General features: G+C 44.4%; 1 protein-coding gene across 1 annotated transcript in view; it reads right to left on the bottom strand.

The window, feature by feature from the left end:
- Window positions 1-26,507, bottom strand: part of cntn2 (contactin 2) — a 194,174-nt gene that overhangs the window by 29,807 nt on the left and 137,860 nt on the right. Inside the window, exons 14-18 of the mRNA XM_060910961.1 lie at window positions 23,688-23,846; window positions 7,430-7,579; window positions 7,124-7,194; window positions 6,736-6,970; window positions 6,393-6,508 (exon numbers count right to left, since the gene is read on the bottom strand). Of these exons, the coding sequence (XP_060766944.1) occupies window positions 6,393-6,508; window positions 6,736-6,970; window positions 7,124-7,194; window positions 7,430-7,579; window positions 23,688-23,846 (731 nt within the window). The remainder of the gene's footprint in view (window positions 1-6,392; window positions 6,509-6,735; window positions 6,971-7,123; window positions 7,195-7,429; window positions 7,580-23,687; window positions 23,847-26,507) is intronic.

The following is a 26,507-nucleotide window of genomic DNA, read 5'->3' on the forward strand; positions in this document are numbered from 1 at the left end:
ACCAGCGAATTCTAAAGGAAAATGTCAGGACATCTGTCCATGAACTGAATCTCAAGAGAAGGTGGGTCATGCAGCAAGACAACGACCCTAAGCACACAAGTCATTCTACCAAAGAATGGTTAAAGAAGAATAAAATTAATGTTTTGGAATGGCCAAGTCAAAGTCCTGACCTTAATTCAATCAAAATGTTATGGAAGGACCTGAAGTGAGCAGTTCATGTGAGGAAACCCATGAACATCCCAGAGTTGAGGTGTTCTGTATGGAGGAATGGGCTAAAATTCCTCCAAGCTGGTGTGCAGGACTGATCAACAGTTACCAGAAACGTTTAGTTGCAGTTATTGCTGCACAAGGGGATCACACCAGATACTGAAAGCCAAGGTTCACATATTTTTGCCACTCACAGATATGTAATATTGGATCATTTTCCTCAATAAATAAATGACCAAGTATAATATTTTTGTCTCATTTGTTTAACTGGGTCCTCTTTATCTACTTTTAAGACTTGTATGAAAATCTGATGATGTTTTAGGTCATATTTATGCAGAAATATAGAAAATTCTAAAGGGTTCACAAACTTTCAAGCACCACTGTAATTACACCTGCGTGTCTGGTGACCACTTTATATCTGGTAAGAGTTCATTGCTAATTAAAGCTGTTTTCTGCTTATTAAATTGAACTTTTGAGCTTTAGAAGCGAACACTCTGCTTCTCAATTTGCAGGAGCACCGGCAAACCTGCGTGATAAAACAAATCCAGATTGGGCACCAACACTCAAATTAGGACACGATAAGATCAAGACAAAAACTCATCTTGCAACATTGAGAAGCAACAAGATAAACAAAAGATCTGCCAAGAAATCCAGATTAAAAACAGCACAAGCCTTAGCGAGTTTGGATACACAACGAGAACAATATGGGTCAACTTTGCCAGGTGAGATATTAGCGATGCCGTTCCAGTAACCCAGTAACTACATTTTACTCATTTTTTATTTTATTTTTTATCCCCCGACATATAATGTGGGTGGATATAACTATCGCTCTGTCCATCTGTCTGTCCATCTATCTGTAAACATTTTAGTTTCTGTTCAATTCAAAATTCAAAAACTATTAGGAAATTTTTCACAAAACCTGACAGTAATGTTAAGTGACTAGAGGAGTTCTGCCTTTTGACATTTTGGGATTTCTGTAAATTTGATTTTTTTTTCCGTATTCCCATGGCAACCAATTCAACTTTGGAAAATTTGGAGTGGGGTTTCATGTGGGGATTGGGGGGATATGTCATCTCCTAATGACTCTTGTTTAATTTAGACTTTATTTAACCAGGTTAAACTCATTGAGATCAAGGATCTCTTTTCAGCACTTTTTGTTTTACAGACGTACCAGAGTCAAAGGAAATTGTATCTGAAACCCTCCCAGCAGAGACGCACATTGAAAGTGGCTGCCAGACAGAACTCACTGGGTTACAAATCAAATGGAGCAGTGCAATAGAGATTATGATTTGTGAATTGGTGGAACTTAAAAAAAAAACCATACTGGAAGCTGATTTAACTTGATAAGATTGCCAAAGTATGCTATGCCTTGTGTAATTTATCTCCATCAAGTGTTCCTTTTGATTAGAGCAATTTTACTTTGTCCATGAAAAGGAAATAGAATTAGCATAAAATAGTATGACTTGCTTCATGATATTTTTATTGCATGCTTTTAGACTGTTTGTACTCTTTGTCAAAGATCTTTATTGTTTGAAATGTAAAGGTTTGTTGGGTTAATAATATAAAAACAAGAATAATTAGAATATCAAAATATGTTAAGATATACTACTTATGTACATGTGCTTGTATTCTGGATTTGTATATCATCCAACATGGTGGTGGGTGCATATGTCACACTGTTTTTGTCACGTGGTTGCACACAAATAATAGCATAACCTGAGAATTTTTGTGTACATATGTTAATGGTGGATACTGTAGAATAATGAAATAGTTGTGCCTAGTTTTTTGTAGATGTTCTTATTTCTTTGGTAAAAACACTCGTGTTAGTCACCAGCTCTAGTCAGAAACAGAATCAGAATCAGAAACACTTTTATTGCCAGGTATTTGGACATACATGAGGAATTTGACTCTGGTTCACTTAGCTCTCATCGTACAAAACAGATAAAAAAGTGTATACACAAAACAAACAAACAAACAAACAAACAAACAAACAAGCAAACAACAACAACAAAAATAGGTGCATAGTGCAAAGTAATCCAGGTAAGTCAAGTATGGAATAGTTAAATAAATATAAAGTATACAGTGTGCACAGAATGACGGTATAAATGTTCAGATATTTTACAAGTGATATTACTGATATATGAATCTGGATTTTAGCTGTTCATCACAGAAAGGATTTCCCTTTTGGTGCAATATGGTGCATAGTGCAAAGATCTCATCTCATCTCATTATCTCTAGCCGCTTTATCCTGTTCTACAGGGTCACAGGCAAGCTGGAGCCTATCCCAGCTGACTACGGGCGAAAGGCGGGGTACACCCTGGACAAGTCGCCAGGTCATCACAGGGCTGACACATAGACACAGACAGCCATTCACACTCACATTCACACCTACGGTCAATTTAGAGTCACCAGTTAACCTAACCTGCATGTCTTTGGACTGTGGGGGAAAACGGAGCACCTAGAGGAAACCCACGCAGACACGGGGAGAACATGCAAACTCCACACAGAAAGGCCCTCGCCGGCCACGGGGCTCGAACCTGGACCTTCTTGCTGTGAGGCGACAGCGCTAACCACTACACCACCGTGCCGCCCCTAGTGCAAAGATGAAATAGTAAATATAAATAAGTATAAATATAATATAAGTAACAGTGAGCATAGAATGACAGTATGAGTGTGCAGATATTTTGCAAGTGATATTACTGATATATGAATCTGGATTTTAACTGTTCATCACAGAGACAGCCTGACGGAAGAAACTGTTCTTGTGTCTGGTTGTTTTTGCATACAGTGATCTATATCACCTCCCTGAGGGGAGAAGATTAAACAGATTGTGACCAGGGTGTGATGTGTCCGCAGAGATGTTACCTGCCCATTTCCTGACTCTGGACAAGTATAAGTCTTGGATGGAGGGCAGGTTGACACCCATAATTTTCTCTGCAAACCTTATTGTCCGTTGCAGTCTGTTCTTCTCCTGTTTGGTGACCGATCCAAACCAAACAGTGATGGAAGAGCAAATAACAGACTGAATGATGGCAGAGTAGAATTGTGTCAGCAGCTCCTTAGGCAGGTTGAGCTTCCTGAGCTGGCACAGAAAGTACAACCTCTGCTGAGCCTTTTTGATGATAGTGACTATGTTTGTCTTCCACTTCAAGTCCTGAGAGATTGTGGAACCCAGAAACCTGAAGCTTTCAACGGCAGTCACAGTGTTGTTGGTGATGGTGATGGGAAGCAGAGTGGGGGGGCTCCTCCTAAAGTCCACTGTCATCTCCACAGTTTTGAACATGTTCAGCTCCAGATTGTTCTGACTGCACCACTAGACCAGCCGTTCAACCTCCCGTCTGTATGCAGACTCGTCACTGTCCCAGATGAGGCCAATGACTGTTGTATCGTCTGCAAATTTCAGGAGTTTAACAGACGGGTCTCTTGAGGTGCAGTCATTGGTATAAAGGGAGAAGAGCAGTGGGGAGAGCACACGCCCTTGGGGGGCGCCAGTGCTGATAGTCCAAGTGCTGGATATGATGCTCCCCATTCTCACCTGCTGCTTCCTGTCAGTCAGGAAGTTTGTAATCCACTGACAGGTAGAGGAGGGCACAGTGAGCTGGGTGAGCTTGGTGTGGAGGATATCTGGAACAATGGTGTTGAATGCCGAACTGAAGTCCATGAACAGAATCCTGGCATATGTCCCTGCAGAGTCAAGGTGTTGCAGGATGTAGTGCAGTCCCATATTGATTGTATCATCCATTGACCTGTTTGCCCAGTAGGCAAACTGCAGGGGGTCCAGCAGGGGGTCTGTGATGTCCTTCAGGTGTGACAACACCAGTCTCTCGAAGGACTTCATGACTACAGATGTGAGAGCTACAGGCCTGTAGTCATTCAGTCCTGTGATGGTGGTTTTCTTGGGAACCGGGATTATTGTGGAGCATTTGAAGCATGAGGGGACTTCACACAGCTCCAGGGATCTATTGAAGATCTGGGTAAAGATGGGAGCCAGCTGATCAGCACAGACCTTCAGACAGGAGGGTGACACACCATCTGGGCCAGGTGCCTTCCTGATCTTCTGTCTGCAAAAAAGCTGACAAACATCCTCTTCACAGATCTTGAGTGCTGGTGTGGGGTCAGAGGCGAGAGGAGGCAGAATAGCAGGGGGTGTAAATGGGTCTTTAATGTCTGAGGGGGGGAGAGGTGTGAATTTGTCGAATCTGGAGTAGAACACATTCAACTCGTCAGCAATGGTTCATTGCAGTGTAGAGGGATGGTCTCCTGTAGTTAGTGATATTCTTCAGGCCTGTCCACACTGATGCCGGATTGTTGGCTGAAAGGCTGTTTTTGATCTTTTCAGCGTAGCTCCTCTTAGCTGATTTCACCTCTTTCGTCAGTGTGTTTCTGGCCTGTTTGTACAGGACTCTGTCCCCACTTCTGTAGGCCTCCTCCTTGGCCTGGCGAAGCTGTCTGAGTTGTTATTGTATGTGCGGAAGGTCTTGGTGGGCACACACATATCCTCACAAAAACTGATGTAAGATGTCACAGTATCAGTCAGTTCATGCAGGTCTGAAGCTGCAGCCTCAAAAACACTCCAATCAGTGCAGTCAAAGCAGGCTTGTAGTTCCACTTTGGCCTCATCAGACCATCTCCTCACCGTCTTAACTACAGGCTTAGCAGATTTCAGCTTCTGCCTTTAGGATGGGATAAGATGAACCATACAGTGATCAGATAGTCCCAAGGCTGCACGGGGGACAGAGTGGTATGAGTCCTTTAAAACAGTGTAACAATGGTCCAGAGTGTTAGTGTCCCTGGTGGGACACTTAATGTGCTGTTTATATTTTGGCAGTTTGTGGCTGAGGTTTGCTCTGTTAAAGTCCCCCAAAACAATGAGCAAAAAGTCCAGGTGTTTTTTCTCCACATTGTTTATCTGGTCAGCCAGGTGTTGTAACGCCTCATTAACACACGCCTGAGGGGGGGATGTAAACTCCAACCAGAATAAATAAGGAAAACTCTCGTGGAGCATAAAACGGTTTGCAGTTTATGAATAATGTCTCCAGATGAGGACTGCATGATTTATTTAGAACTGTGACATCAGTACACCAACCTTCGTTAATATAAAAGCAGACTCCGCCTCCCCTCGTTTTCCCCGTGAGCTCCGTTTCGTGGTCCGCTTGGTGAAGGTGAAATCCAGACAGGTGGAGAGAAGAGTCTGGGATGTGCTCACCGAGCCAGGTTTCGGTGAAGCACAAGGCAGCAGATCAGTTAAAATCTGTGTTGATTGTGTTGAGGAGCAGCAGTTCGTCCATCTTATTGGCCAGAGAGTGGATGTTAGCCAGGTGAATAGATGGGAGCGTAGTGCGAAAACCCCGCTGCCTCAGTCTGACGAGCGCGCCGGCTCGTTTCACCCGGTGTCTCTGGCGTCCTCAGCGTAATCCATAGAGAGCTGCTGCTCCCCCAACAAGTAGCTCTGAAAAACTTTCCGGATTGATGAAAGCTGATGAAAGAACTTTACTGGTGGTTAATCCCATGTTTATGAGTTCTTCTCTAGAGTATGTGACCAGCGAAGAAACGCAAGAAACAGTTTTTTTCTGACAAAAAAACTTTTCATATGAACTTGTTACATTGTTATAAAATGTGATTTGTGTGCAATACAAAAACATTGCTCAAAACAATATGATATTAATAAATGAAGCATTGTCGTACATAGTGTGTTGACTTGATCATGTATATTAGCATATCTTAAAAACAAAAATCCATAGCAATCTGGTAAAATTAGTGAAAATATTTCTTCAAAGGTGCATCTGTCAAATTATTGGGCTGAATCCGTCCCTGTACTTAATTTTTTGTCTTCATTTCCAAATATTTGTGATATGAGATTAATGAACTGATAATTATTAGTGTTGCTTAAATGTTCTCAACACAGAAATCATATATTTTATTATATGTTGAACCTTCGAACCATCAAGCTGCCAGTGTTGGGCCATTGAGCAAGGCCCTTGATCCTCTCTGCTACAGGGGCACTGTATCATGGCTGACCTTGTGCTTTGACCCCAGTATCTTAACAAGTTGTGATATGTAAAGCAAATAATTTCACTGTGCTGTAATGTACAAGTGACAAAGTCTTCTTCTTGGTTTCCCCTTACTTCTCCAGTTATCTGCTTGCCTTGCCTTAATGATTGAATATAATGGATAAGGAAGCAAACCTCATAGCCACGCAGTACTCCATTGCTGCTTAAATGCTGGATGGGTTCCCAAGAGACTTGGATCTCAAAGGCTGTTAATGCTGATGCATTGATCTTGCGGGGTGACAATGTTGGCTCTGAAGGAGATAAAAGTCTTCAGTTCAATGACTTTGAATTACTTTGAAAAGATACTTTTTGGTGTTAAGTATTAAGCCTTAATAAGTTAAGTGATTGTAGCATCAACTAGTCATGTAAAATATACTGTAATGATATATGGAGTAGCTTTGGACAATGAGTACTGTTATCAAAATTGGCAGATGCATTCTTGTCTTAAGTCTTCTCTTAAGTAAGACACATGTCTTACCCTCTTCAGCTGAGTGTACCATGGCTATCTGACTGAAAGGTCCTTTGCCTTTAGTGTTGTATGCTTTGATTTTAACTTCAAAGGGGCAGTAAGGTGTGAGACTCTGGTTACTATAGACATAACGTGAAGACTCCACATTAGGAACGTGCACCATCATCCATGTTGGTTCCTCAAACTTCTTAAATGCCAAGATGTATCCAAAGCCATCACCATTCTGATATTCCCTGGCCATGGGCTATGTGTCACATTGAGAGAAGAAAAAAAAAATCATGCAGTTGCTGTCTGCAAAAAGTGATGCAAATTAGTACCAAAATCAGTACTTATATATTCATGAAATGAAATGAATACAACTCATAATAGAAATTCTGTAAAAATACTGTCCACTCACTGTCCATGTGATGATGAGCTCATTGCGGTCTCCTCCTCCTCCACCCAGACCACTAGGTGCAACTGTTGGTGCTGAGACACAACCACACACAGAAAGAACCTACTTTAACAGCTAGTACTGCTCACTAGTCAACACTGGATTCCCTATTGACTTCAGGCCATCCCCTTTGATTGTATATTGCTTCACTTACTTAATTTATTAGCAAATATCCAATATATCTTACATTTGTGTAAATAACAATATAAATAATATATATGGACATCGACAGAAAAAAAAACATGTTTGGATTAAGAGGATTTCTCTGACCTGCTTGTTTGGTGCGAATGGTTTGTGAAGGCATGCTGGGTTCCCCACTACCCAGAATGTTGCTGGCAATGACCTGGAACTGGTAGTCCATCCAGGGCCGTAAGTCAATCACACGTGCAGATTCAGCATTGCCCTCAATATTAGCAGGTTCTTGATGGATAATATATGAGAAAAAGCCATACGGTTATTAGTGTGATGGAATGGCAAATTAAAAACCACTAACTGGGACCAACAGTTCAAGTTCAAAGTGTTTATTGTCATATGCACAGTAAGGACATGTCCTCTTGCACAATTAAATTCTTAGTTTGCTGTCCACCATGAATGCCAATTACAAATAAGTAAGTATACTATAAATTATAATTATAGATAAAGTAAGTATAAATAAATAAGCAGAAGAAATAATACAAAGTAAAGGCAATGTAAACTGTGGGTGGTAAAAGAGAGCAATTGGACTTGCTTGAAGATTCTTGAAGACGTTTCACCTCTCATCCGAAAGGCTTCTTCAGTTCTGTCTGACTGGGAGTATCAGGTATTTATCCTGTCATGGATGAAAAGCAATCCTAAGGTATCGTTGAGTCATCCTGTTGGTGTGGATCACTGGGGGCTGGGTGTGAACGGCCTAGAGAGTTGTTGGGGTGATCAATGGGTTGTTGGTTCTCTCTGTCCTCCCGTGAGTCACTGAAAACAGCTGGATTTTGGTGTGCATTCAGTTGTCTGGGAAGTGTGCCAAAGACTGCATTGTAGGTGGCTGATAAATGGTGTCTTAGACCACCACCTCTGTTCAGTGATGATTGTTCCAGGTTGAAAAAATGGCTTCTTTAACTCCTCACTAATATCAACGATCCTGTCTGGCTAAAATATGTACATTGCAATCCTGAAATGAGTGTCCTTTGTTGTTAAAATGAAGACAGACAGCAGAGTCCTGGCCTGAGGAACTGGCTCTCCTGTGTTGAGCCATGCGCCTGTGAAACGGTTGCTTTGTTTCCCCAATATACGAGCCCGTGCATTCCTCACTGCACTGAATTGCATACGCTACATCAGACTTACTCAACTGGCGGATCTGGGTCCACGTACGGACCCAAACACAATGTCATCCGGACCGAGACAAAAGCTGTCTTTAATAAATATTACTATTAAATTATTATTATTATTATTATTAATATTATTATTATTTTATTTTCATAGTGTTTCAGGCGTAATTAATTGCCATACTATTTCTGAATGTATTTCCACATAGCCAATCTCGCGACAAATGAAGAAAACAAAATATAAGATTGTTTATCATCACTATGACAACTCAGTGAAGCAGCGAACATGAGGTCAGCGTGCGAGTTTGTTTTCTGTCTGTCGGTCAGTGATTTACGAGTTATCAGTTAGTTTTCAAACAGAAATAAACATGGCGTGCTCCAAACTGGAAAAGAAAAGAAAGGTGGATTCAGAAAACTGAGAATTTAAGGTGGAGTGGACAGCCAAATATGCATTTGTGCTGCCTGCGGGGAGCACAAAACCAATGTGTTTAATCTGCAATGAGACGGTTGCACTCATCAAAAGTGGAAACGTGAAGCGTCATTATGAAACAAAGCATGGGCACTTCGAACAAAACTATCCACAAAACACCGCGGTAAGAACCAGAAAAATAAATCAAATGCAAGAATCATATCAAGCGTCATGAACTGTGATAGTCAGGTCAGCAACCCAGCAAGAGCGCACGACTGAAGCCTCACTGTAAGTGGTATGGGTCTTAGGCAAGCACAAAAAGCCATTCACTGACGCCGAAGTTGTGAAAGAGTGCATGAGCGAGATGGCGATAGCTCTATATGAGGGAACTCCGTTAAAAGATGACATCACCCAAAAAATAAGTCAAATATCCCTCTCTGATTCCACTGCAGCGAGACAAACCGAAATGCTTGCCGACGATTTATTGGACCAAATGAAAACTGCAGTGAAAAATGCTAATTGCATTTCACTGGCTTTGGTCGAATCCACTGACAACACAGATAATGCCCAACTGATGGTGTTTGTCAGATTTTTTGATGCAGAAAAGGGGGAATTCATCAAAGATGTGTTAGGTCTCAAAACACTTCATGGTTATACAAGAGGCAGTGACATTTATGATGCAGTGATGCAGATGTTGCAAGACCAAGGCATAGACCTGAAGCATGTTGTTTCAATTGCTACTGATGGAGCCCCAAGTATGACTGGGAGAGAGAGGGGATTAGTCTCCCTCTTAAAGGCACATCACCCTGACCTCATCGCATGCCACTGTGTCATTCATCAGATGGTTTTGTGTGCCAGCCTGGGAAAGGAGTTTTCAGAAATCATGTCAACAGTGATGAAGCTCATCAACTTTTTGAGGGCGTCCTCTGCTTTGCAGCATCGCCTGCTATGCTCATTCCTCACAGAGGTGGATGCAGAATTTGATGAGTTACTTCTCCACAATAATGTCAGGTGGCTTAGTAAGGGGAAGGTGTTGGAGCGTTTTTGGGCACTGAGGAAGGAGTTAGAAACGTTTCTACTGAATCAGACCAGTCCAAAAGCAAAACCATATGTGGAATTTCTCCAAAACAATGAAAATATGGAAATTGCTGCATTTCTGACAGACATCACTTCCCACCTCAATGATTTGAATTTGAAGCTCCAGGGCAAAAATAACACAGTGTGTAACCTCATGTCAGCTATCCGTGCTTTTCAAAGGAAGCTGGAAATCTTCAAAAGTGACCTACAGGAGGGGAACCTGCTTCACTTCCCAAATCTGAAAAGCCAAGCTTCAGATCCACATCACTACAATTATGTGGAATTCCTGGACAAGTTGATAGAAAATTTTGAAACCCGGTTTGGAGATTTCCCCGTGGGAAAACAGGTCTTGCTGTGTATTGAAAACCCATTCCTGGTGAAAAATGTGACAGAATTCTCAAATGAAGCCCTGAAGGTCTGCCCATGGGCTAGTGCTGCTTCTCTACAATCAGAGCTGATTGAGCTTCAAGAAAACCTTGCCCTGCAGGAATCTCTCTGTGACCCTGCCACCTTCTGGACAAAGATGGCCCCTGCAGGCGTCTTGCAGAAAATGGCCCTGCAGATTCTTACTATGTTTCCTTCAACTTACTCCTGCGAGTCAGCCTTTTCAACAATGACAATGATGAAGAACAAATACAGGGGCAAACTCACCAATGAACATTTGCACCAGTGCCTACGCCTGGCTCTCACACCTTTTGTGCCCAAGTTTAAAGAACTGGTGGCACAGAAGAAGTGTAACTTTTCACACTGACTTGGACAGAACCTATCCTTTGTGCATAGTTCAAATGTTCCTTGTGGATTTATTACCTTTTTTGTTGGGAGTTCGAATTTTGGATACACTGCGACTGTTACACTGCGACTGTTTCAAACCATGGAAACATTGGAAATTTGGTGAGTGGACCTTTTCAGTTTCTAGTTGAGTACCCCTGCCATAGGGCCTCTCTCTCACACACACACACACACACACACACACACACTATCATATTTGTATATAATGATTCCACCTGCTATTATCCATTTTTATCTTTGTTATAATAAATTCATTTATTATTGAAACTGTGTGTTTATTTGTGTTCCAATATTTCTGAAGTTGCCCAATCTCCAAAGAATTCTAAAAGGTGCATATAAGTTATGTAATACAGCGGTTCCCAAACTTTTTTGGCCGCGCACCCCCTTCTATACTCCAACCAGGTTGACGCACCCCCAGTTCCCCAGTTTCAAAAAACACACGCTTTCTTATAAAGGCAGCATCTTTAATCATGCTAAAATGATAACAAACATCCTTTGCCACACCTGCAGGAAACCACAAAAGTGAAAAAAAAACCACACCAAAGCTTTCTTACAAAGGCAGCACGTCATGCTTGAATGAGAACATCAAATCACATTAACATATTATGCGCTCTCGTATTTGAATTAGATAGAATTTGATTGAAATGTAACAGTTTTAAAACGTTGCAACACAGTAAATGCGCAAATTCATTACAAAGATCCATCTGATTGTGAAGTGCAGCGCTGGCGGCTCAGTCTGCAGCGAGAGAGAGAGAGACAGACAGACAGACAGACAGACAGACAGACAGACAGACGGTGGGTGGGTCAGTAGGCTATATAGGTCCTATTTTCAGTAGCAGTATATATTTTTAGCAAGATCAATGCCATTTGGCCAAATACATACCAATATTAATGCGACGGATGGGCCTGCATCTTGGTACAGAGCTCTCCGATGTTTGGGGTAATTGAAGACAGTCTCAGCCTCAAATCTTTCTCAACATCTCCCAGTCTTTGGCGATGTTTAGTTGCCGATCGGCATTTAGTTTTGCCGATTTCAACCAGTTGAGCATCGCGAATGAATGAAGCCACAAACTACTGCAGAACCGTTACGGCGTAGAAGAAGAGTTAAAAATCGCCATTACATTTTTTATCTTGCGCACCCCCTAGTGGCAGCTCGCGCACCCCCGGGGGTGCGCACACCACACTTTGGGAAACCCTGATGCAATACGGTAAGTGATCATAATAATTTGGAATATACCATAATTTAGCTGTTTGGTAATTTATTATTAAGCACAAATTAATGGTATTAATTAATGAGACTGATTCCATGAGTGATTTAATGATAATATGAGACTGATTCAATTTAATTATTAACCTTCAGATTTAATGAGACTGATTTAATGAGATTGATCACTTAATAATTACCAACTACACCGACAGCTCTTACATTGCTTCAAAGAGTCCAGAACATCACCATCTGACAAAGGGAGATGCACAGTGGTGCTAAACACAGCGGACTACCACTCAAAGATGACCAGTCTCCTCAGCAACACAACCACCTATGAAACCTTGAGGCGGGATCCCACCAGTTGTTACAAAAAGAAAGTTGTTAGCTGCCTGCAACAACTAGAAAAGGACCAAGCCATCAACTGATCTCTGTACTACAGATTGTACCCTGGGGAAGCCGTTCCTCTTATATACGGACTCCCCAAGATTCACCAGGAAGGCTTTCCACTCAGAGCTATCATCAGCAGTATAAACTCTGTCACCTATAACATTGCCAAACACCTAGCCACCATCCTGGCTCCTCTTGTTGGAAACATGCCACATCATGTCAAAAACTCTCAAGATTTTGCTACTAAAGTTGCAGACCTCAAACTAGACTCAGATGAAACCATGGTTTCCTACGATGTCACTTCTCTTTTCACTTGCATTACCATCACAGAAGCAGTCGAATCTGTTAGAAAATGACTCCTTCCAGACAGCATCTTAGTGGATAGAACCAACCTCACCACGGACCAGATTTGCACCCTGCTTGACCTCTGCTTGTCCACCACCTATTTGCAGTTTAATGGAAGTTTCTACAGACAGAAGCATTGATGCACCATGGGCTCACCGGTGTCCCCTATTGTGGCCAATCTATACATGGAGGAAGTGGAACATAAAGCTTTGATCACTATTTCAGAAATTGCTCCCAGCCACTGGTTCAGATATGTGGATGACACCTGGGTTAAAATCAAAACCCATGAGGTGGAAGCCTTCTCTAAGCACATCGATACAGTGGATATCAACATCAATTTCACTCGGGAGGACATCAGTGGGAATAATCTAGCCTTCTTGGATTGTGATGTACACATTAGACAAGACAGAAGCCTTAGCATCAAGGTCTACCGGAAACCCACACACACAGTCCAGTGCCTTCTCTTCGACTCACACCACCCACTGGAACACAAATTGGGGGTCATTAGGACCTTGCAACACAGGGCTCAGAACATTCCTACAATGGTAGAGGGAAAAGAGAAGGAGCAACATCACATCAAGAAAGCACTTCAGAACTGTGGGTATCCCAACTGGGCTTTCTTCAAGAGCAGAAAAAGGAACATCACAGACAAGGAAGATAACAGGAACAAATGCAAGAACATTGTCATTCCCTACATTTCTGGCCTATCTGAGAAACTCAGGAGGATCTTCTACAAACACAACATTCCGGTATATTTCCAACCCAGTAACACCCTGAAGCAGAAACTGGTCCACCCTAAGGACAGAATACCCAGACACAAATAGGACAACGTAGTGTATGCAATTCAGTGCAGTGAGGAATGCATGGACTCGTATATTGGGGAAAAAAGCAACCGCTTCACAGGCGCATGGCTCAACACAGGAGAGCCAGTTCCTCAGGCCAGGACTCTGCTGTCTATCGCTTAACAACAAAGGACACTCATTTCAGGATTGCAACATATGCATTTTAGCCAGAGAGGATCGTTGGTATGAGCGAGGAGTTAAAGAATCCATTTTTGTCAACCTGGAATAGCCATCACTGAACAGAGGTGGTGGTTTAAGACACCATTTATCAGCCACCTACAATGAAGTCTTTGGCACACTTCCCAGACAACTGAATCAACACCAAAACCCAGCTGTTTTCAGTGACTCACAGCAGGACAGAGAGAACCAACAACTCATTGATCACCCCAATGACACTCTAGGCCATTCACACCCAACCCCCAGTGACCCACACCAACAGGATGACTCAACGACACCTTAGGATTGCTTTTCATCCATGAGAGGATAAATACTTGATACTCCCTATTAGTCAGACAGAACTGAAGAAGCCTTTTGGATGAGAGGTGAAATGTCTTCAAGAATCTTCAAGCAAGTCCAGTTGCTCTCTTTTACCACCCACAGTTTACTATAACCTGGATGACTGAGAATCTTCACAGACATAAAGGCAATGTAGTGCAAAATAAAATAAAAGCAAAAAAAACCAATATAGTACAAAATAAAGGTAAATGTAATGTAAAATAGGCAGTATAGTACAAAAATACGGCAATGGGCACACTGTTATATAGGGCACACTGTTATTGGAGCTTAGCTCTGTTGTGTGACCCACACCATTTTTTTAAATTATGTGTTTATTTATTGTATCTGAGGTGGAAGCTTAATAAAATAAAATTTAAAAATTAAAATTAAAACAATGATTGGCCGTAGCAGCAAAAAAGGGCAGTAATGTGCAAATATGTGCAAACAAATGCAAACAGATGTAAACAGTCAAGGCCAGTTTACAGGGAGGTAGTCTATGGTTATAGACTCCTGTCAGCTGTTCAGGAGTCTGATGGTGGTCAGAAAGAAAGAGTTCTTTAGTCTGACAGTCTTACATTTCACACTTCCATACCTCCGGCCTGAGGGTAGAAGTGTGAACAGTCCATGCTGGGGGTGGGTAGGATCCTTGAGGGTGGAGGCAGCTCTCCTGTGGACTCTGCGGTGGTAGATGCTCTGCAGAGAGGGCAGTGGAGTTTTGGTGATCCTCTCAGCAGTCTTTACCACCCTCTGCAGGTGTTTGCGGTCCATAGCTGTAGTGCTGCCATACCACACAGTGATGCAGTTGGTCAGGATGCTCTCAATCACACAGCTGTAGAAGTTGCTGAGGATCTTGGGCGACATGCCAAACTTCCTCAGCCTCCTCAGAAAGTACAGTCACTGTTGAGCCTTCCTAACCAGCTGTGTAGTGGTAGGTGTCCATGTGAGGTCCTCACTGATGTGAACACCCAGGTATTTGAAGCTGCTCACCCTCTCCATCTCAAGCTCCCGGATGAACAGTGGCCGATGAAGTCTCCTCTCCTTCCTCATGTCCACTATCATCTCCTTTGTCTTGTCCGTGTTGAGGGTGAGGCTATTGTCCTCACACCATGACACCAGACTGGCCACCTCCCCCCTGTAGGCCATTTCGTCTCTGCCAGTGATGTGTCCTATCACTGCGGTGTCATCCGTGAACTTCAGGATGATGTTGTCCTTGTGGGAGGTGACACAGTCATGGGTGAACAGGGTGTAGAGGATAGGGCTGAGGATGCATCCCTGTGGGGTGCTAATGTTTGTGATGATGCTGGTTGAAGTCCTATTACCAATCCTGACAGTCTGGGGCCTGCCAGTCAGGAAGTTGAGGAGCCAGTCACAGAGGGTGGAGTGCAAACCAAGTGTGGACAGTTTATGGGTGAGTTTGTGGGGGATGACCATGTTGAAGGCAGAGCTGTAGTCAAGAAAAAGCATCCTGATGTAAGAGTCTTTGTTTTCCAGGTGGGAGAGGGAATAATGGAGGGCAGCAGCAATGGCATCTGAGGTGGACCTGTTGGGCCTGTAGGCATACTGCAGGGGGTCCGGTATACTGCTCTGAATGTGGGCCAGTACCACTCTCTCAAAGCACTTTGAGATGATTGGAGTGAGTGTTATTGGCCTGTAATCACTCAGGCAGGTGGGTGGGCTCTTCTTGGGAAGAGGGATGATGATTGTGGTTTTGAAGCAGGATGGAACGGTGCTCTGGCTGAGGAAAAGGTTGAAGACAGCAGTGAAAACATCAGCCAGCTCATTGGCACATACTCTGAGGGCCCGCCCAAGGATGTTGTCTGGTCCTGCTGCCTTCCTGGGGTTGATCTTCCTCAGAGCTTTGTGTACCTGGCCTGATGAGAATGTTGGTAGGGGGGTTGGGTGGTCCAGGTGTGTGTGTGTGTGTGTGTGTGTGTGTGTGTGTGTGTGTGTGTGTGTGTGTGTGTGTGTGCGTCCTCACTGTGCTGTAGCTGGAGGTCTCAAAGCGGGTGTAGAAAGTGTTGAGGTCAACCGGCAGGCTGTCTGTGGAGCTGATGGTGCTGGTGGTGGTCCTGTAGACTGCGATGTTCTGCAGGCCTTGCCACATCCACCCGGGGACAGCAGTAGAATAGAAGCTGTCCAGCTTCTCTCTGTACTGCCTCTTGGCTGCTGTAATGGCTTTCCTCAGTCCATACTTCGCTGCTTTGTACTCCATTTCATTGCCTGATCTAAATGCAAGAGAGCGAGCATGCAGCATGTGTCGTACCTGACTGTTTACCCAGGGCTTTTGGTTGGGGAACTTCCTGATCTATATGGTGGGTGTCAGGTTCTATGGACATTCTAGCCTGCTGTTCATTTACCTGGCCACTAGATGTCACCATTTCAGCATTGTATTTTCTTTTACCCTTGTTTTCTTGGGTTACACTTGTCTTTATGCTATTGGCTAATTGAATCATTGATGGCAAGTAGTTGATTGGTTGGCCTATATATAGGAGTCTGTTTTCTTTTCACTCTGCTGAGTTCTCCTGTGAGCCACCATGTGAGTTCTTGCCCTTGTTTTTCACTATAGCTGTTTGCTCCACTGTTCTGAACTGCCTTTTTGACCTCTGCATCTGTTTTGCTAAGAAGAGGATTGTTTTGCTTTGGACTATCTCTATTGGACTTAAACTTTGAACTCTGACTTATTTTTTGGACACTTAGAAGCCTGTGATTTTCTGTTGGATTTTGTAACCTGGGACTGGATCGTTTAGATTACCATAGACTGCTGATTATGAATGATTTTTGAACTTTGAACTTTTGTGCCAAGAACTGTTTTGCCATTTTTTTTTTGGATTCCTGATTTTTTATGCACTTTAATGACTGACCTTTTGCCTTATTGATTCTGGAGTTATACGTGCTAAAGATTTATTTGGATTTTTGTAATTTGATCAGGTGCTCTCAGTAAAGACTTCCATTTTTGAAAACGCTAATTCTCTGCATCTCTGTCCTGAATCTCTGTCTCCTTCCGAGGGTGGCCTTGTGGTTTGAGAGGTTCAATCCCCATCTCAACCAAAACCGTGACAGAAGAACTCAGCCAGCAATGGATGGGGCAGAGGATATATCACTCACCCTCCAGCACCTGGTAGCAGCCGTCACCAGCCAAGAGGACACCATGCGCTGTCATGAAGAGGTCGTAGCCCAGTGGGGGGCTGAAATGGGAAGACAAGCCGGCATGCTGACCAAGATCCACCAGGCCCTCCAACTTCATCAACCTACACAACCAGCCCCTTCAGCCTGTTCAGCTCCTCCTGCCCCTACAGCCACATCTTCCAACGAGCCAACAGCGTCTCTTCCTGTGCCCAGCCGTGAGTCCCGCCTGCCTGCCCCAGAGAGGTACAGTGGAGACCCTAAGGGTTGCAGGGGCTTTCTAACCCAGTGCTGTCTGTCCTTCGACCTCCAGCCTGCTGCCTACCCAACAGAGCATTCCTGAGTGGCCTACGTCATCACACTCTTGACTGGGAGAGCCCTGGCCTGGGCCACAGCCCTCTATGAAAGCAACAGCCCTGTTTGGGCTTCCTTCTTGTCCTTCTCCAAGGAGATGTTGAAGGTCTTCTCCCCAGAAGTCAGCGGTCGCACAGCAGCCAACAAACTTCTCCAACTTTGCCAAGGCCGTCATTCGGCAGCGGACTATGTCATTCAGTTCCGCACCCTAGCGGCGGAAAGTGGCTGGGGAGAGAAGGCCTTGCTCGCTACCTTCTACAGTGGATTGGCTGACCGCATCAAGGATGAGCTCGCTTCGTGGGAGGAGGCTGAAGACCTTGAGTCGTTGATCTCTCGAGTCATCCGGTTGGACAATCGGCTGCAGGAACGAAACAAAGCCCCGAAAATCTCCTTTTACCAAGCAGTTCCAGTCTGTAGCAGCCCAGCAGTCAACTCCTCTGATGGAGAACTGGAGCCCATGCAGCTGGGGGGAATTCGACTGTCTCAGGCAGATCATGATAGGCGAATGAGGGAGCGTTGCTGCATTTACTGCGGAAAGCCTGGACATTTTCGCAGCACCTGCCCAGAACTCCTGGGAAAAGCCAAACCCCATCCAGCCCCAGGAGATCTGTGACAGGGGTGACATCGTCTCCTGATTTCCTGTCCACCGGATTCTTCGTTCCTGTAACTCTCTCCTGGGATCACCAGCTGCACTCTCTCCAGGCCTTTATTGACTCTGGTGCTGCCGGCAATTTCATGGACCTCTCTCTAGCACAACATCTTGGGATTCCCACATCTGGCCTTGATCCCCCTCTGTCAGTGACTGCCTTAGATGGACGGCCTTTGGGTGGGGGTCTTATAGATCTAATGTCCTCTACTGTTCATGTACGGATCAACAGTCACCAGGAGGAACTGTCATTCCATTTAATCTAGTCCCCAGAGTTTCCCATAGTCCTTGGATTCCCCTGGCTGACTCGCCACAACCCTCATCTAGATTGGGGCTCACACACGATCCTCCAGTGGGGACCCACTTGCTATGCCAGCTGTCTTGTCTCAAGTACCTGTCCCGAGTTTCTCATACCTCTCGAGTTGTCCCAAGCCCCTCCCGAGTTGTCCTGAGTGCCTCCCGAGTATCATGACTTGAGAGAAGTGTTCTGCAAGGGAAAAGCAGCGGTCCTACCACCTCACAGACCCTATGATTGTGCCATTGACCTGCTACACAGCACTTATCCACCTAGAGGTCACATCTTCTCACTCTCTGCGCCAGAACGCCTAGCCATGGAACAGTATATCAAGGAGTCACTGTCCTCAGGCTTCATCCGACCCTCCTCTTCTCCAGCCAGAGCTGGCTTCTTCTTTGTGGGCAAGAAGGATGGAGGCCTGAGGCCTTGCATCGATTACAGAGGACTCAACAAGATTACTATCCGTAACCGTTACCCCCTGCCACTAATGTCATCAGTTTTCGAACTCCTGCAAAGCGCCACCATCTTTACCAAATTGGACCTTCGCAACGCCTACCATCTGGTCCGAATTCGTGAAGGAGATGAGTGGAAGACTGCGTTTAACACCCCAACTGGCCACTATGAATACCAGGTCATGCCCTTTGGACTCACAAACGCCCCGGCTGTGTTCCAGGCCCTAATTAATGACGTCCTTCGTGACATGCTGAACAGATTTGTTTTTGTTTATTTAGATGACATTTTGATTTTTTCTAAGACCCCCTCCGAGCACATCCAGCATGTCCGACAGGTTCTCAGTCGCCTCCTCAAGAACAACCTTTTTGTTAAAACTGAGAAATGTGAATTTCATGTTCCCAAGGTGTCCTTTCTCGGCTATGTCGTCTCTGAGGGAAGGTTTCTCATGGACCCTAAGAAGGTGGAAGCATTACAGGATTGGCCTGTCCCCAACACAATCAAGGAGATGCAGAGATTCTTGGGCTTTGCAAATTTCTACCGGAGGTTCATCCGTAACTTCAGCTCCATTGCTGCCCCCATCTCTGTGCTCACTCGAAAATGCCACTCCCCCTTCTCATGGACTCCTGAGGCTGGCTAGGCATTCAGGGCTCTCAAGCAGCGCTTCACCTCCGCTCCCATCCTCCATCATCCTGACCCCACTCGACCATTCATCGTGGAGGTGGAGGCCTCTAATGTAGGGGTTGGAGCAGTCTTATCTCAGAGATCCTCTGACGGCAAAGTCCACCCTTGTGCCTATTTCTCTCGCAAATTGTCTCAGTCAGAGGAGAACTATGACATTGGCAACCGGGAACTCCTGGCAATTAAGCTGGCATTGGAAGAGTGGAGACAGTGGCTAGAGGGGGCTCATCATCCCTTCCTAGTGTGGACTGACCATAAGAATCTGCAATATATCCAGCAGGCTAAGCGGCTGAACCCTCGCCAGGCAAGGTGGGCCCTCTTCTTCAACAGATTCGACTTTACGCTCTCCTACAGACCAAGCTCTAAGAATCTCAAACCTGATGCACTTTCACACCAATTCCAGCCAGGCAGTCTAGAGAGCCCCCCGGAGACAATCATCCCAAGTTCACGGCTCATTGCACCCGTCCACTGGGGCATAACATCTATAGTTCAGCAAGCACTGCGCAATGACCCTGGCCCTGATAATGTTCCTGCAGGTCTCTTGTTTGTTCCCAGGTCTGCATGTGGTCAAGTTCTCCAGTGGGGTCACTCCTCCCAACTGGCAGTCCATCCTGGGTCATCTCGAACACTGGAGTTCCTTCAGCGTCGCTTCTGGTGGCCAGATATGAAGGAGGATGTGCAGATCTTCGTGGCCAGCTGTCCCAACTGCATCCAGGGAAAGGATCCATGCCAGAGGACCCAGGGCCTGCTCCACCCCTTGCCCATTCCTCACAGACCATGGTCGCACATCTCCCTTGACTTTATCACTGGCCTGCCTACCTCTGAAGGTAACACCACCATTCTTGTTATTATTGATAGATTCTCGAAAGCCTGTCGCTTCTTGCCTTTGCCCAAATTGCCCTCTGCCTCTGAAACTGCCAGACTAATATGTGACCATGTGTTCCGAGTCTTTGGTCTCCCCCAAGATGTCGTCTCAGACTGTGGACCCCAGTTTACCTCCTGCTTCTGACAAGCCTTCTGCAAGCTAATCGGGGCGACTGCGAGCCTCTTGTCTGGCTTCCATCCCCAGTCTAATGGGCAGACAGAGAGACTGAATCAAGACCTTGAAGCCGCCTTGAGATGCATGGTCTCGACCAATCCCACCTCCTGGTGCTCCCAACTCCCATGGGCTGAATACACTCACAACACGCTGAAGTGCTCAGCTATAGGTATGTCGCCCTTTGAGTGTCAGTTTGGCTACCAACCGCCTTTGTTCCCTGAACAGGAGGTGGATGCTGGGGTCCCGTCTGCCCAGCAGTTTGTGCGGCGGTGTCGGCGTACATGGGGTAGAGCCAGATGTGCCTTGCTGAAAGCCTCCCGACAGTACCAGCAGCAGTCCAATCGCCATCGGAGGTTGGTCACCTTCCGACCTGGCCAGAGGGTCTGGCTTTCAGCTCGGGATCTTCCTCTGAGGGTGGAGAACCGGAAGCTGGTGCCGTGGTTCGTTGGTCCCTTCAAGGTGCTCTGCCGGTTAAACCCTGTGGCCTACACTCTACAGCTGCCTCGCTCCATGAGGGTCCACCCGACCTTCCATGTCTCCCATCTCTGCCCAGTGGTCACTTCACCGCTGTCTCCTGCTCCTCGGCCACCGCCTCCTCCTTGGCTCATCGATGGCCGGGCCACGTACATGGTCAACCGGCTCCTGGATTCCCGCCATGTCTGTGGGTCTCTTCAGTATCTGGTGGACTGGGAGGGGTATGGGCTGGAGGAGCGCTCCTGGGTGCCGTCCAGAGACATACTTGACCGCTCCTTGGTTAGAGACTTCCATCGCTTGCATCCTGATCGGCCTGGGATTGTCAGGAGACAATCTTAGGGGGGAGGTTCTGTCAGGTTCTATGGACATTCTAGCCTGCTGTTCATTTACCTGGCCACTAGATGTCACCATTTCAGCATTGTATTTTCTTTTATCCTTGTTTTCTTGGGTTACACTTGTCTTCATGCTATTGGCTAATTGAATCATTGATGGCAAGTAGTTGATTGGTTGGCCTATATATAGGAGTCTGTTTTCTTTTCACTCTGCTGAGTTCTCCTGTGAGCCACCATGTGAGTTCTTGCCCTTGTTTTTCACTATAGCTGTTTGCTCCACTGTTCTGAACTGCCTTTTTGACCTCTGCATCTGTTTTGCTAAGAAGAGGATTGTTTTGCTTTGGACTATCTCTATTGGACTTAAACTTTGAACTCTGACTTATTTTTTGGACACTTAGAAGCCTGTGATTTTCTGTTGGATTTTGTAACCTGGGACTGGATCGTTTAGATTACCATAGACTGCTGATTATGAATGATTTTTGAACTTTGAACTTTTGTGCCAAGAACTGTTTTGCCATTTTTTTTTGGATTCCTGATTTTTTATGCACTTTAATGACTGACCTTTTGCCTTATTGATTCTGGAGTTATACGTGCTAAAGATTTATTTGGATTTTTGTAATTTGATCAGGTGCTCTCAGTAAAGACTTCCATTTTTGAAAACGCTAGTTCTCTGCATCTCTGTCCTGAATCTCTGTCTCCTTCCGAGGGTGGCCTTGTGGTTTGAGAGGTTCAATCCCCATCTCAACCAAAACCGTGACAGTGGGCACGATGTTGCAGACACATGTGCTGATGTACCCAGTCACATACTCAGCATAGTCCTGTATACTGACAGAAGAGTCCTCCAAAGTGGCTGCAGCTTTAAACACATCCCAGTCTGTCTGAGCAAAACAGTCCTGAAGGGTGCTTTCAGTCTCTGGGCTCTGGGCTTTATTTACAATCTCTTTTTCTGGACATACAAAATTTATTTCATCCCACTTCAATAGGCTAATTTACCCAAATACTAATTACATATGATTAGATTGGGGTGGCACTATGGTGTAGTGATTTGCACTGTCACCTCACAACAAGAAGGTCCTGGGTTTGAGCCCAGCGGCTGACGAGGGCCTTTCCGTGTGGAGTTTACACTGTGTCTGTGTAGGTTTCCTCCGGGTGTTCTGGTGTCCCCCACAGTCCAAAGACATGCAGGTTAGGCTAATTGGTGGCTCTAAATTGACCGTAGGTGTGAATGTGAATGGTTGTTTGCCTCTATGTGTCAGCCCTTCAATGACCTGGCGACTTGTCCAGGGTGTACCCCACCTCTTGCCCATAGTCAGCTGGGATAGGCTCCAGCTTGCCTGTGACCCTGTTGGACAGGATAAGTGGCTACAGATAATGGATGGATGGATGATTAGATTAGGCCCTGCAATAGAATGGCGACATGCCCAGGGTTTACCCTGTCTCCTGCCTGAAGTCAGCTGGAATTGGCTCCAGCTTCCCCTATGACCCTGATGGATAAATGGTATAGATCATGGATGAATGGATGGATGAATGGCTAGATTAGAACAAACAACTCAATTGTAGAGGAATCACAATACTTGCACATTCACCATTAAACAGAGTATATCCAATAAGTAACAAAATCAATAAAAATAATTAACTACTTGATTAATTTCCATCATATGGGATCTTACAAATATAAATGCTTACACATGAATGAGCATCCAAAAAATAGTATGTTGGTCCCAAAAGTACCAAACTATGTCTACTCCCATACTTCATCATCCATAACCACTTATCCTGTGCAGGGTCACAGGAAAGCTGGAGCTTATCCCAGCTGACTATGGGTGAGAGGCGGGGTACACCCTGGACAAGTTGCCAGGTCATCGCAGGGCTGACACATAGAGACAAACAACCATTCACACTCACATTCACACCTACGGTCAATTTAGAGCCACCAATTAGCCTAACTTGTATGTCTTTGGACTGTGGGGGAAACCGGAGCACCCAGAGGAAACACACACAGACACGGGGAGCACATGCAAACATGCAAAACAGAAAGGCCCCCGTCGGCCACTGGGCTCAAACTCAGAACCTTCTTGTGGTGAGGCAACAGTGCTAACCGCTACACCACCGTGCTGCTTTTACTCCCACACTGTATATCCAAATATCAGAGAGTTAATGTCTAATTTTTACCTTATGATGACAAAAGTCGGGCCTTATGTATTTTATTAATGTTCACTAGAATTAAACTGAGAACCAAATTAACTTATCTAAAACCCAAATTAATTACAGGTGGTTTGTTTTACCTGTCCTCATTCTCCTCCAGTCATGTGAGTGCACAGAGCGGCCCATGATGACATATTTCCCAATGGGGCTGTGGTTGTCATAGCCCCGACTCCACCTTAGCTCTAATGATGTTTCGTTCACATTCTTAACCACCAAACCTCCAGGGGGTCCTGGAGGACCTAGAGTGAGAGAGAGAGCTGTTAGAATTACTGGCACACATTTTTCAGGTTGTATTCTTGTGCTCTTTTTTGCTTTGGATGGTTCCTAATTGAGTGAAATGTCCCAGAAGTATCTACAGTAAATGGTAGCCACGATAAAGGCTGTTTGAATTCATTAAATGCTGATGAAAGGTGCTCCAGTGCTTCCTTTCCTGTCTCCTTTAGCAAGGGGTACATGTAAGCATCCTTTATGAAAGGAAAGGAGATAATTCCATAATTCCTTGCAGCAGCAACATTTAAAGCGACAACATCAGTACATAATTCACACAAACAAATAATTAAGTACTAAATAATTAATCATGTAGTTATTGGGATTCATGTCAATAAATATTAATGGACAAGAAGGTAAGTGTGAGCAACCTTTCTCAATGTAACAATCATTTCGTTTCAGTTTTGTGATTGGTGGCCCATATTCTTTTTTTAAATTTCAATTCCAACCTTGGTAATGGTTTACATACAGACATGGACAAACTTGTTGGTATCCTTACAGCTCATTGAAACAATGCTTTACTCCTCCTGAAAAGTAATGAAATTAAAAGCAATTTTTTCATATACTGTATACTTGCATGTTTTTGGTATGTCATGGAGTAAGGCAAAAAAAAGTGTGAAATTTAATTATTTATAGTTTATTTTACAAAGGTATTCTAAAATAGCATGAACAGATTTGTTGGTAACCTTAGAAAATATTATAAATAATTGGATTATAGTGATATTTCAAGCCCTGCAATGACCTGGCAACTTGTCCAGGGTGTACCCCACCCCTCGCTCATAGACAGTTGGGATAGGCTCCAGCTTGCCTATGACCCTGTACAGGATCAGCGGCTAAAGATAATGGATGGATGGATGATATTTCAAACTAATTGTTTAACTTTACTTAGTATCACAGGTGTCTTCAATCTTGTAATCAGTCATTCAGTCTATTTAAATGGAGAAAAGTCATAACTCTGGTTTCATCATTAGAGATGATGATTTTCAATTTCAGAAAATTGCCAATTCCATTTTTTTCTGTTTTCTGTAATAAGAGATAGGAAAAAAGTTTCCATGTACCAATGATACAGTTTTGGAATCCATAAATACAAATCTTGAACAATAATTTTTTAATTCAATTTCTAATAATTATAGACTTTCAGTTTCAAGTTGGGGGCGGCACGGTGGTGTAGTGGTTAGCGCTGTCGCCTCACAGCAAGAAGGTCCAGGTTCGAGCCCCGTGGCCGGCGAGGGTCTTTCTGTGCGGAGTTTGCATGTTCTCCCCGTGTCCGTGTGGGTTTCCTCCGGGTGCTCCGGTTTCCCCTACAGTCCAAAGACATGCAGGTTAGGTTAACTGGTGACTTTAAATTGACTGTAGGTGTGAATGGTTGTCTGTGTCTATGTGTCAGCCCTGTGATGACCTGGCGACTTGTCCAGGGTGTACCCCACCTTTCGCCCGTAGTCAGCTGGGATAGGCTCCAGCTTGCCTGCGACCCTGTAGAACAGGATAAAGCGGCTAGAGATAATGAGATGAGAATGAGATGAGGTTCAAGTTGGGAGAGTGAGAGAAAGAATTTGAAGAAATGTATGTTAACACCTCTGCTTAAAGACATTAAAATTAAATAAAATACATCATGTCAGGGCTCAACATTAACTTTTTAATCCACTTGTCCAGTCAAAGAAGCAGCAAGATGTTTCATTTGTCCTGACCATAACCTTTTTTATTCCTATGTATTTACTAGTTCAATGAAAGGAAAAGAGTTAACAAAGTTTATCAAAAAGCAGATATAGTGATGATAATCATTATGCTTTCATGATTTTTAATTTTTCAATAAAACTCAAACTTTAACTGTAACAGTAAACAAAAACTATCCAATGCCCCATTATTCTGCATGTGTTGTTATAACCCATTACCTGATAAGCAATTTTAAGAGTTAGACTCATCCCAATTCAAAGCTTCTGGAGGAAATAAAGTTAAATCTTGATTAATCCAGTAAAACTTGAATTAGAAATTAATTTAAGGAAATTAAACTGAAAGAAAACAAGTTGGACATGATAAGGGTGATGTCAGGGTGCAGGCACTTTTGGATGCAGGTGCAGGGGAGAGCGGGTGAAGCAAACAGTAGACTGAGCCAAATTGGGAACCAGGAAGCGTAGTCAAAACAAACATGCAGGAGTCGGTAGATCGGTGAACAGGATATCATAGTAGAGACAAGAAATGGGGTCAGAACGAAACAAAAACACGAGTCGAAGCACAGGGAATCAGGCGGAAAGTAAATAGCCCAGTATAGTTAGGGGAAAATGCTAAACGATACTTCACAACTGGAGAGTGTGAATGCTGGGCTTTAGATAGTAGTTCTGAGCAGCCATGTTTGAAAGCTGTTACTGACCAAGCTCCCCTGAGGGGCTCCCTCTGGGAGCAACTATCTTTCTAGGTGACCCTCTCCCTCTAGGTGCCAGCTTGTTAGGGTGTAGGCTGTGGAATTCTTGTGTTAGGAGAGGGTCCAGGATGTCCTTAGAGTTCACCCAACTTTGCTCCTCTCACCCATAGTCTTCCCAGTCTACCAGGTACTCCAGCTGACCCTGTCTATGCCAAGAGTTCAGGATCTTGTTTACCTGGTAGATGGGTTCGCCTTCAATGTCTGGGGAGGGGGG

Source organism: Neoarius graeffei, chromosome 26, assembly GCF_027579695.1.
Source record: "Neoarius graeffei isolate fNeoGra1 chromosome 26, fNeoGra1.pri, whole genome shotgun sequence".
Taxonomy (NCBI): Eukaryota; Metazoa; Chordata; class Actinopteri; order Siluriformes; family Ariidae; genus Neoarius; species Neoarius graeffei.